Raw genomic sequence first — 11,381 nt, 5'->3', positions numbered from 1 at the left:
CGGGGATGAATGGAGAATGGTGGCTAAGGTTAAGGCCACCTGGAGGGGGCTGGGACAATCAACAACAAATAAACAGTCAGGGGTACCACTTGTGTATGTAGCATTTCGACCTGAAGTGGCAATTTGGTGTAACAAAACACACAAAGGATTTGGACCAAGGCGCAGCGGTGATGAAGACATGAATTGAATTTATTAACCAAAGACGTAAACGAACACTGAACACGAAAATATACTTAAAAATACCAAAACAACGTAGACAACGGAACTTGAGCACTTACAAAACACGAAAAGAACGCAGCGACACGAACAGGAAAGAGGACTCACCAAAACGAAACGTAGTCCCGTGTGTAACACATAACAGCACGAAGATACAATCACCAACAAACACAACAGTGAGAACATCTACCTAATATGGTTCTTCAATCAGAGGAAATGTAAAACCACCTTGCCCTCTAATTTGAGAACCATATCAGGCACCCATTTAAAAACCAAACTAGAACGCATAACATAGAATGGCCCACCCCAACTCCACGCCGCTGACCAACTAAAACACATACAAACAGATTATATAGATGCTAGTGGTCAAACGAATCATCTCTCTCTCCCCCAAGGTGCGAACTCCGACGCACCAGCATAAAGTCTAGGGAGGGTCTGGTGGCATCTGTCCCAACGGGGGCGGCTCCCAGGGCTCTGGGCGTTTTCTTCTCTCTATCCCCACCATAGTCAATCCACAACAAACAATTTGTAGGCCCCTCGGGTAGCGTTCTACGGCCTCGGCTGATTCCTGTCTGGCGAACGGCTCGGGCTGATCCTGTCTGGCGCGCCAAGCTCAGAACGGTCTCCCCCTGCAGACGGGTAGCTCAAGACCGTGTTGGCAGACGATAGCTTCAATTACGGGTGCTGTGGCAGGCGGAGCGTCAGACGTGCTTGGCACAGACGGGGCAAGCTCAACGTGTGTGCTTGGCAGTAACGGGCAGCTCATACGGGCGTGGCAGACGCAGCCAGACGGTGCTTGGCAGACGGGGGCAGCTCAGACGGTGCTTGGCAGGACGGCAGCTCGAAGGACGGTTTGCTTGGGCAGACGGGCAGCTAAGACGGTGCTGGCAGAACAAGGCAGCTCAGACGTGCTTGGCAGTAACGGGCAGCTCTGGCCGAGTGAGGCACCCACTGTATTGCCTGTAGTGCTGGTCCGGAACGGAAGTACCGGTGCTAAGGACACGCACCTTCAGGGCTAGTCTGGGGAAAGAAGGGAACAGGGCATTACTGGACCCGGAGACGCAGCATTTAGGCCTAGGTGCGTGGTGCCGCACTGGGTGGTACCGGGCTGTGGGACCACGCATCTCAGGCTAGTGCAGAGAAGGAACAGGGCATGACTGGACCCTTGGAGACGGCAGGCATGTAGGCCTAGTTGCGTGGTGGCCGGCACTGGTCGGTTCCGGAGCTTGGGGACACGCATCTCAGGCTAGTGCGGGGAACAGGCAACAAGGCGCACATCTTGGACTCTCAAAGGCGTTTACTATAGCCTTGGGCGTGGTACCGACCACTGGGTATTACCGGGCTGAGGGCACGGCACATCAGGCGAAGATACGGAGAAGGAACAGTGCGTACAGGACTCTGGAGACGCACAGGAGGCTTGGTGCGTGGTGTAGGCACTGGTGGTAATGGGCTGGAGACACGCACCACAGGGCTAGTGCGTGGAGGAGGAACAGGGCTCTGGGGAGAATCTCAATTGCATAATCCTCCTTCTCAAAACCCAGAGCATTGATCCAAACCAATGTCTCCTGCAATCATCAGCAAGAAACAAAATAGCATCAGCAACTTTGCTCCAACTGTCTGCCTCAGCATTGCCTATCAGATTATACTTGGCGAGTAATATTAACACAAATGAGTCTCCATAACRCTAGAGAACAACTTCAGCCTGTTACAAACGAGCACGTCTGAAATGTACACCACTTTTACGACAATCACTGTTAGAAAACAGTTGTAACAATGCAGTTACAGAGTTTGTCTTACTAGTATTTGTGAAACTACTATAAGTAGAACTCTCTTCAAATGAAGTTGCTGTTTTTCTGTTTCATTTTCACATCTTGTCGGAAGGTTTGAAGAGAGGAACAGTCAGGCACTACTTCCAATGTTTGGAAAATAAATGCAGTGGCTTTGTGTCCACAAGTTCTGTTAATATTGGGGGAGTATTGATCAAGTTGTTCCTAACTGCTGATCCAGGGCGAGGTCTTTTTTTTCTCTCTCCTAATGTTTAAAGGAAGGATTTGTGGTTAAAGGGGCAATCTGCACTTTAAACAACAACAAAGCCGTCGTCGTCACCGTTTTGGTAAACAGCTGAGGGACGGGCATGAAGAAATGTTGCCGCTTTCAAATTCATAGACAKAGCTATGGATGAAAGGGCTGACCATCCATGGTATCCAAGTGATAGTTTTAACAATGTTTTAAGGTTATACAGCCTTTGTTTACAATCGCATTGTTTACAAACAACGCTTATACACTACACGACCAAAAGTATGTGGACGCCTGCTTCTCGAACATCTAATTCCAAAATCATTGACATTAATATGGAGTTGGTCCCTCCCCTTTGCTGTTAAAACAGCCTCCACTATTCTGGGGAGGCTTTCCACTAAATGTTGGAACATAACTAACGGCACAAGAACATTAGTGGGGTCGGGCACTGATGTTGGGCGATTAGGCCTGGCTCGCAGTCGGCGTTCCAATTCATCCCAAAGGTGTTCGGTGGGGCCAGTCAAGTTCTTCCACATCGATCTCGATAAACCATTTCTGTACGGACCTCGCTTTGTGCATGGGGACGTTGTCATGCAGTTGAAAGCACAGAATCATCTAGAATGTCATTGTATGCTGTAGCGTTAATATTTCCCTTCACTGGAACTAAGGGGCCTAGCCCGAAGTATGAAAAACAGCCCCAGACCATTATTCCTCCTCCACCAAACTTTACAGTTTGCGCTATGCATTGGTGCAGGTAGCGTACTCCTGGCATCCGCCAAACCCTGATTCGTCTGGCATTGCCTGGCATTGATTTTTACGCACTAYGCGCATCAGCACTCGGCGGTCCTGTTCTGTGAGCTTGTGTGGCCTACCACTTCGAGTTGTTGCTCCTAGACGTTTCCACTTCACAAAATCAGTGCTTACAGTTGACCGGAGCAGCTCCAGCAGGGCAGAAATTTGATGAACTGACTTGTTGGAAAGGTGGCGTCCCATGACAGTGCCACGTTGAAAATCACTGAGCTCTTCAGTAARGCCATTCTACTGCCAATGTTTGTCTATGGAGATTGCATAGCTGTGTGTTCGATTTTATTCAACTGTCAGCAAYAGGTATGTCTGAAATARCCGAATCCACTAATTTGAAGGGGTGTCCACATACTTTTGTGTATATGGTTTATCACTCTTGCCACAGAAACAGCCGAATGGTAGAGGACTGTAACTTGAGGAGTGATTGCGGTCCTAAAATAACCTTAAAGTGACTCACTAATTATACTTAGAAAACACTCTAATATAATATCTAATGTAGTATCTTGTTTTATACTGGTTTGAGTGGAATTTGCAAGGTAATGTTTGGTTTGATTGGAATTTGCACGGTAATGATATGGCATGATTGACCCAGTGTTGTTTTGACCCCAACGAAGTTCACCACGTGAGCCGGCTGCCCACGACTTACCCTGTGATCACAAAGCCGTGGAAGGAACCACACCGAACCTGTCAATCAATCCCAGTCACATCTGGGAAATTATGAGTAGCAGGACATTTGAGTCACAACGTTGTCCCATCATTGACTCATCTACTCGGACATGAGTTGGATGACCCAGTTCTGTTTACACGAGGACCCCTTATCTGCTGCAGAAAGGAGGACCTTGATCGGATAAATACACCGTCAGGGGCCAGAGGCTCTTCATTCTCCAACTGKACAACACCACWACTGGTGTAYCAAAGGCTAGCAACATGGCTCCTTCACTTTTGTCCACAGCCGCMGGCGTTCTTTTGCTATTCTCCCTCTCCTCTGCAGTAAGTGTCAAATTTCAAAGAACCTGTTTCAACGAAGATGTGTTCTCTCATAAACAGTGTTCTGCAAAAACAAGAGATACAGTAGCGTCCACTAAGATAACAGACTGCGCTGTTTTGCTTCTKTTCCACAGCARACGAGGGGAGACTATTCCGAGGACTGCACACCAAGGGACGGATTTGTAAGTATGATCGTCGATGGGATGCACCGGTGTACTCTACTCCACTCATTAAGTGGTGTGTGTACAGGAAGAAATCCCCCGTCTTACTATTTCATCCTCTTTGTACTGTATGCTTATTGACATTGTTATTTAGATGGAATTGCTGCTAAATTATAGTCCTCACGCGCATATGATATGTAGTTAATTCTGAGGTATTACGACCAATTTAGTTGGTGCCTCTTTATGAACACATGTCAATAACCATTTTGTAGTTTCTTTGCATCCAATGAAAATGTCCAATACTCACACATCCACAGTCACAATATAACAATATACTGTAAACATGTGTCACAAATGGCACTCTATTCCATATGAAGTGCTCTACTTGTGACCAAAGATCAATGCGCCCTGGTCAAAAGGCAGTGCACTATAAAGGGAATAGGGTGTCATTTGCGACACAGACACGTCTCTCGCATAGTGTTAAAATGTAAGCGTCTGTGTTCTGTGCCTGTTGTAGGGCAAGTACTGCCCAACGACATGTGGCGTGGCTGACTACCTCAACAAGTACAAGCCGGTGGTGGACAAGGACCTTGATGAAATGGAGGATATCCTGGATAGAATAACCAACCTTACCACGGGGGCCACGGAGAAAGTCACCTATATGAAGGATTCGGCAACACAACATCAGAAGTCTGGTGGAGGTATTTGACTTTTCTTCATCTTGGGTTGTTTGACTTTTCTGAATCTTGGGTTATTTGACTGTGTTAAACTAGCTAACACAAAATAAACATGATTAGATGTGGTGCTAAGAAGTGGAGATGTCAGTAGCAGAAAAGTCTAAACTTTCAAGAAATGCATCAATGAGGCACACTCTGCTTTTCATTGCTATGTGATTTATTTTACATCACTTCACAAACAGTTTGTCTCTAACCTTTTATCCGGGTTGTGTTCAATAGGGAGAAAACGTTTTGAAACCGAGTGAATCTGGGAGATACTGTCTGAACTCGTCCAATAAGAACACATATTTTTGTTTTCCTTTGAAAAATGTTTTTCTACAGTTTGCCCTACTGAAGACACCCAGGTGTTCAGCTAATTGGAAAAGAAGTATAGACTCTGGTAATTCATGTAGGTTACTGTAACTGAAGCAGGTGTTGTGATTGTTCCACAGACGTCCACTATAAAAGGTCAGCGAGCATACTGGATGATGTCCTGCGCTTTGAGAAGACCATCGTCTCACAGGAGGAGCAAATATAGTAAGTCCTACTTTTTCTTTTCTTTTTTTTACATCAGAATCTAATTTGGTCTCAATTCACTTAGAATTGGACTTGGAACTTCTCCTTAGGAGAGCAATTGGTGAAGCAAAGGGACATTCKAAATTGATCTGGGAGAATCTAAAAAAGTTAACAGGGAAAGACCATAGTAACACTGCAAAAAGACTAGAAATCATGGTGAATAACAATCTAACACAGGATGCAGTCGAAATAGCAATAGCCTTCAATTCTTACTTTATTGACTCTGTCAGGGTACTGACACAGAACCCCTCTACTGGTTTCTTGGGCTCAGTGCTAGTGAATGACACTCAACCTGTCTTCATCATAAGGGAGGTTTCTGAGTCAAAGGTGAACAAGGTGATTAGCTCACTAAAGAACTCTAAAGCCAAAGATGTGGGCTGGACTCTACCTTTCTTAAAAACTACAAAGAGTCACTCATTGGCCCTATTACTAAGGTCACCAACACATCTATTGGTCTCGGGGTGTTTCCAAGGGTATGGAAGTCGGCCATAACGGCCATCTTTAAATCGGGCGACCCTGCTGACATGAGTAACTACAGGCCCATTAGTATACTACCTGTGGTGTCAAAGGTTGTTGAAAAGTGTGTAGTAGAACAACTGATTGCCCACCTCAACAACAGCCCCTTCACATTACACTCCATGCAGTTTGRCTTCAGAGCGAAACACTCCACAGAAACGGCCAACTGCTTTCTTCTGGAAAATGTGAAGTCCAAGATGCACAAAGGTGGCGTTGTTGGGGCTGTGTTTCTGGACCCAAGGAAGGCTTTTGATACTGTTAACCATGAGATTTTCAGCACAAAATTGTCCAAGATCAACTTTTCCCCCCGATGCCTTGAGATGGATGAAATCATAAATTGAAGGCAGAACTCGGTGTGTCAGAGTGAGCAATGAGCTGTCGCCCACGCTATGATGTGGGTGTGCCCCAAGGGTCAATACTGGGACCCCTCCTGTTCAGCCTGTACATTAATGATCTGCTTTCTGTCTGTACCAACGCATGTCTTGTATTCAAGGTGCTAAATGGCCTGGCTCCCCCTCCACTCAGTATTTTTGTTAAACAGAAAACCCAAACATATGGTAGAAGATCCACAAGGTCTGCCATGAAAGGTGACTGTATAGTTCCCTTAAGGAGAAGCACCTTTAGTAAATCCGCTTTCTCTGTGAGAGCTTCCCATGTCTGGAATACACTGCCATTAGACACACATAACTGCCCCACATATCACACTTTCACAAAATGCATGAAGACATGGCTAAAGGTCAGTCAGATTTGTGAACATAATCCCTAGCTGTGTATTGCCGCTTTCCATATTGTCTGTTGTCTGTAGCTTGTGAGGTGTGGAAACACTTTGTTGCTTTTATGAATTTTGTCTTGCTGCTTTTTGTTCTATGTTGCTCTGTCTGTATGCTACGTCTTGCTTGTCCTATGTTGCTCTGCGTGTGCTCACTGCTCAATGATTGTCAATTGTAATTGTTTTTAATAACCTGCCCAGGGACTGCGATTGAAAATTAGCCGGCTGGCTAAAACCGGCACTTTTACTGAAACGTTGATTCATGTGCACTGTCCMTGTAAAAATAAACTCAAACTCAATTGACTTCTGGAATTGATTGCCATTTAATTGGAATTGACTCCAATGCTCGAATGTCTCTCAGCGGCTAAAGCTGGTTGAAACCAGTCAATGATATTACAATCATTTCAACCAGTTTTGCCTGCTGGAGACGAATTACCTGGAAATACCAGGACTAAGGGTACAGGTGTCAAATGCTATGTACTTAAAACACATTGATAGTCAAGTCATGCACCCACTGACCTACAATATAAACCGCAATCTAGGTTTATATCCAAATCATCTGAGAAACATTTTCAATCTGTTCCCCTCTTTTGCTCAGTCAACTCCAGGGGATACTGGAATCCAACAAGAAGAGGATGTTAGACCTCAAACAGATGTCCATTCAGCTGGATCAGAAATGCCAAGATCCCTGCAAGGAKACTGTGGAAATCAAACCCACGACAGGGAAAGGTAAAATCAACAGCACTCTGCAGGTCGATCCCCATTTCATCAGAGGTTGCTCAACCCTGCTCCTGGAGAATTCACTCTACATACCAGTCATTTGTCCTTGTTGCGTGTTTAGTCAGAAGCGAATCAAAGGCATCAATCAATAGAGGCTGAGCAGATTTGTCCCAATCCAGTTATTTGGATGTACTTTAGCAATGGTTAATGAATTCATTTGTTAATATCATTTGTTGGCATTTATAAGTGATATTCTTTAAGCAAATATATAAGTGATATTCTTTAAGCAAGGGGTATCAATCCAGTTATACGGATGCACTTTAGATTAGTTCAATTAATTTGTTTATATAATTTATTGGCATTTATCAATTATTCTTCCATAAATAGGTATAGCTTTAATTTAAATGATCAAAAAACGGCTGTTAATAAATACCACAGAGTGGATCTTTACCAGGGACAAGGGACAATAATCAACAACGCGCAAGATCATAAGAACATAATCAACACAATCAGCAAGGTAATAGAGCCAGAGCTCATTTCCATCTGGAACAGGCTAAAACCAGAATCAAAACACTACAAAACCGTTGTGCATTGCCTTATGGGAACAGTAGTCTTTGTTATTAACACATATCAACATGATCATGATCATGTTGTTTTTCTCGTATTAGATTGCCAGGATATTGCCAACAAGGGTGCCAAAACCAGCGGTCTGTACTACGTGAAGCCACTGAAGGCTAARGAGCAGTTCCTGGTSTACTGCGAGATCGACAGCTTCGGCCGCGGCTTTACCGTCCTGCAGAGGGTACGTGTGTTCATTATGGTTGGCTCATGCAGGATTCAAACCCCCAACCCCACCATGCTCCAACCCACTGAGCCATTGGAAGTTGGAACCAGGGTTGGGGACAATTCTATTCCAGGAAGTAAACATTCCAATTGGGATTTCAGTTTCCGTATTGACAAAAGTGAAATGGTATTGAYCCAAACCTGGTTGTAACCGCATACTGTATTAATAACATAACCACCGTCCAACATATATCTCCACAGAGACGTGATGGCAGCGTGGACTTCAACAAGGACTGGGTCCAGTATAAGGAGGGCTTCGGCTACCTGAGCCCAGATGACACCACCGAGTTCTGGCTGGGCAACGAGAAGATGCACCTGCTCTCCACCCAGKCCWCCATCCCATACGTGYTGAGGATCGAGCTCACCGACTGGGTGGGCAACAAGAAGTACGTACTACTAAATTCTCTACTAAGGCTACTGCTAGTGCACGCTTAGGGCCTACATTCCCCCTCCTGAATAGAAMATGGTGTTCAARATGTAGTGGGAACAGCTCAAAGTCTTATCCCAGCAGGTAAAACTGGTTCCAGTGATGTCACTCCAACCCGTTGTAAGGATGTTATAATGACATCATTGCAACCAACTTGACCCACCTGGGTGCTTAYCAATCCAATTCTGTGGTGTCTAGTTTTCACGCTTTAAAAATGCTATAAATACTGTATTTCGCTATTATCAATTMCCCCTCAAAGTTATTGGGGGCTTGGCATCATTGGTCTTGCCTATATGACACATTTACTCGCGCAATTCTCTCCACTAAATTAATGAAATATTTAGGGGCAAATCTTAACTTCAGCAAGTCAAATTTTCACTTAGTCATTCATGTCAATAGGAGACTAAGTTGAAATTTGACTTCAGGCGAAGTTAGGATTTGCCCCTTTAATATATTTAGTGCTGAAATATTTAGTGCCATTTAGTGATTTTTTTTAATGAGGAATTGTGGAAATATGCAGCAGTAAGCCTTTTCTTGGTGAGGTGACTAACTTCAAAATAGCATTTTTTTTATGTGAATTGGAGTGGGTCTTGGCTTTCTGGGATGATGGTGTTGATGTGAGCCATGACCAGCCTTTCAAAGCACTTCATGGCTACCGACGTGATTGCTATGGGGCGGTAATCATTTAGGCAGGTTACCTTCGCTGCCTTGGGCACAGGGACTATGGTGGTCTGCTTGAAACATGTACGTAGGTATTACAGACACACTTGCCAGTGTGTCCGCGCATGCTTTGAGTACACGTCCTGGTAATACATCTGGCCCCGCGACTTTGTGAATGTTGACCTGTTTAAAGGTCTTGCTCACATCGGCTAACGAGAGTGTGATCACACAGTCATCCGGAACGGCKGGTGCTCTCATGCATGCTTCAGTGTTACTCGCATCGAAGCGAGCATAAAAGGCATTTAGCTCGTCTAGTAAGCTCGCGCCACTGGGCAGCTTGCGGCTGGGTTTCCATTTTATATGAATACTTGTCGCCTGTGTGGTCTAGTGCTTAGTGTCGTGKACACAGGCATTTGCACCACAGTAGKCATGGGTTCAAATCCGACCCAATGCCTTTCTGACCTGCACCGCTCCTACCTTTGTTGTCTTCTTCTCACTGTCTTAGTTATTCAATAAAACCACACACGTAAAAAATAGCTAATAATTAAATGTATTTTCTTTTTTTTAGGTATGCCGACTACGCCATGTTCAAATTGGGGCCGGAAGTCGACATGTACCGCCTGACCTACGCCTACTACTTTGGCGGTGACGCGGGGGATGCGTTCGACGGCTTTGACTTCGGAGATGACCCCAGCGACAAGTTCTACACGTCTCACAACGGCATGCAGTTTAGTACCAGCGACAAGGACAACGACAAGTTTCAGGGTAACTGTGCTATGCAGGACGGCTCCGGTTGGTGGATGAACCGATGCCACGCCGCCCACCTCAACGGGAAATATTACCAGGGTAAGGACACACACGTACACAGACACGTGTACAYTCTCACACACAAACACATGCACGTTCTTGCATTTTTCTGTTAAAGAATACTACTCTCCAAGTAACATGAACCATACTACAGTCAYACATGTATGCAAATCACTACCAACCTATACCAATGCTAGTTTTAGGGGTTCTCTGACATTTTTACTGTTACCTTTCCAAGAAGGCCACATTTATGAGGCGGTCCAACACTGTGATTTTCTTACTTGTAACAAACTTTTCATTGACACTTCTGTCTTTCCATYTTTCCATCCCTAGGTGGGAAGTACACGGAGAAGGATGCCGGCGAGTCAGGCTACGACAATGGCATCATCTGGGCCACGTGGCACAGCCGCTGGTACTCCATGAAGGAGACTACCATGAAGATCATCCCCACCAACAGGATCACGGCGGGGGACGGACAGCAGATCGAAGGGGTCAAACAGTTTGGAGGCCTGTAACACTACTGAAACAAATACTGCAATATTGCTACAACTTTCCCGGACACAGTTTAAGCCAAATCCTAAGAAGATAATAACATAAGAGAATCTATCAAACATGTAGTCCAGGACTAACCTTCAGCCTAAAATGTGTCTGGAAAAATGGCCCTCTGTCTTGTTGTATCTTTGTTTTATTGGTTCGATCAATGTAGTTTTTTGTCCTCTTGCCTAAGATATTGTCTATGATCAAATGGCTGTTGTTGGACCTTGGAAGATTGGTTTGACTTCTTCTACTTAGCACCTTCTGTTAGAACAAACTTTATCTAGTGTCTATGGCGTTTTATTAGATCTGGTTGGTGTAACCAATGAATAAATGTTGTATTTTTCTAAATATAGATACCCCTGCTCCGACTACATGATCTAAGACAGGGTTTGAACCTGGGTGGTCTGAAGGCCATAAGACTGTGTAAGCTCTCTGAGCTAAAAGCCTAGGCAATAGCTCCGGGAGCTAACGCAAGTCTTCAAGTCTCAGGCCAAGGCACTGAATCACCTCGGTTACACAAGGGTCTTGCATTTAAAATACCATGCCCATTTCTTTATTGTACTTTTCCTGGTACCGCTTGTAATTGTGCTAAATAGGATACATGATACCCACATTTATATGACATG

The 11,381-nt window shown here is 44.8% G+C and overlaps 1 protein-coding gene across 1 annotated transcript; it reads left to right on the top strand.

Annotated features, from left to right (window-relative positions):
- Positions 1-3,768: 3,768 nt before the first annotated feature.
- LOC111958361 (fibrinogen gamma chain) lies at positions 3,769-11,107 on the top strand. The gene is made up of 9 exons (XM_023979599.2): positions 3,769-4,026; positions 4,158-4,205; positions 4,702-4,885; positions 5,353-5,437; positions 7,360-7,490; positions 8,150-8,283; positions 8,526-8,710; positions 9,980-10,257; positions 10,552-11,107. Exons 1-9 carry the CDS (start codon positions 3,964-3,966, stop codon positions 10,731-10,733), a joined length of 1,290 nt encoding a protein of 429 aa, XP_023835367.1. The 5' UTR covers positions 3,769-3,963; the 3' UTR covers positions 10,734-11,107.
- Positions 11,108-11,381: the final 274 nt, after the last annotated feature.

The sequence above is a fragment of the Salvelinus sp. IW2-2015 genome, linkage group LG34 (assembly GCF_002910315.2).
Source record: "Salvelinus sp. IW2-2015 linkage group LG34, ASM291031v2, whole genome shotgun sequence".
Classification (NCBI taxonomy): domain Eukaryota; kingdom Metazoa; phylum Chordata; class Actinopteri; order Salmoniformes; family Salmonidae; genus Salvelinus; species Salvelinus sp. IW2-2015.
The sequence above is the reverse complement of the archived record's forward strand: the minus strand, read 5'-3'. Positions and strand labels throughout refer to the sequence as shown.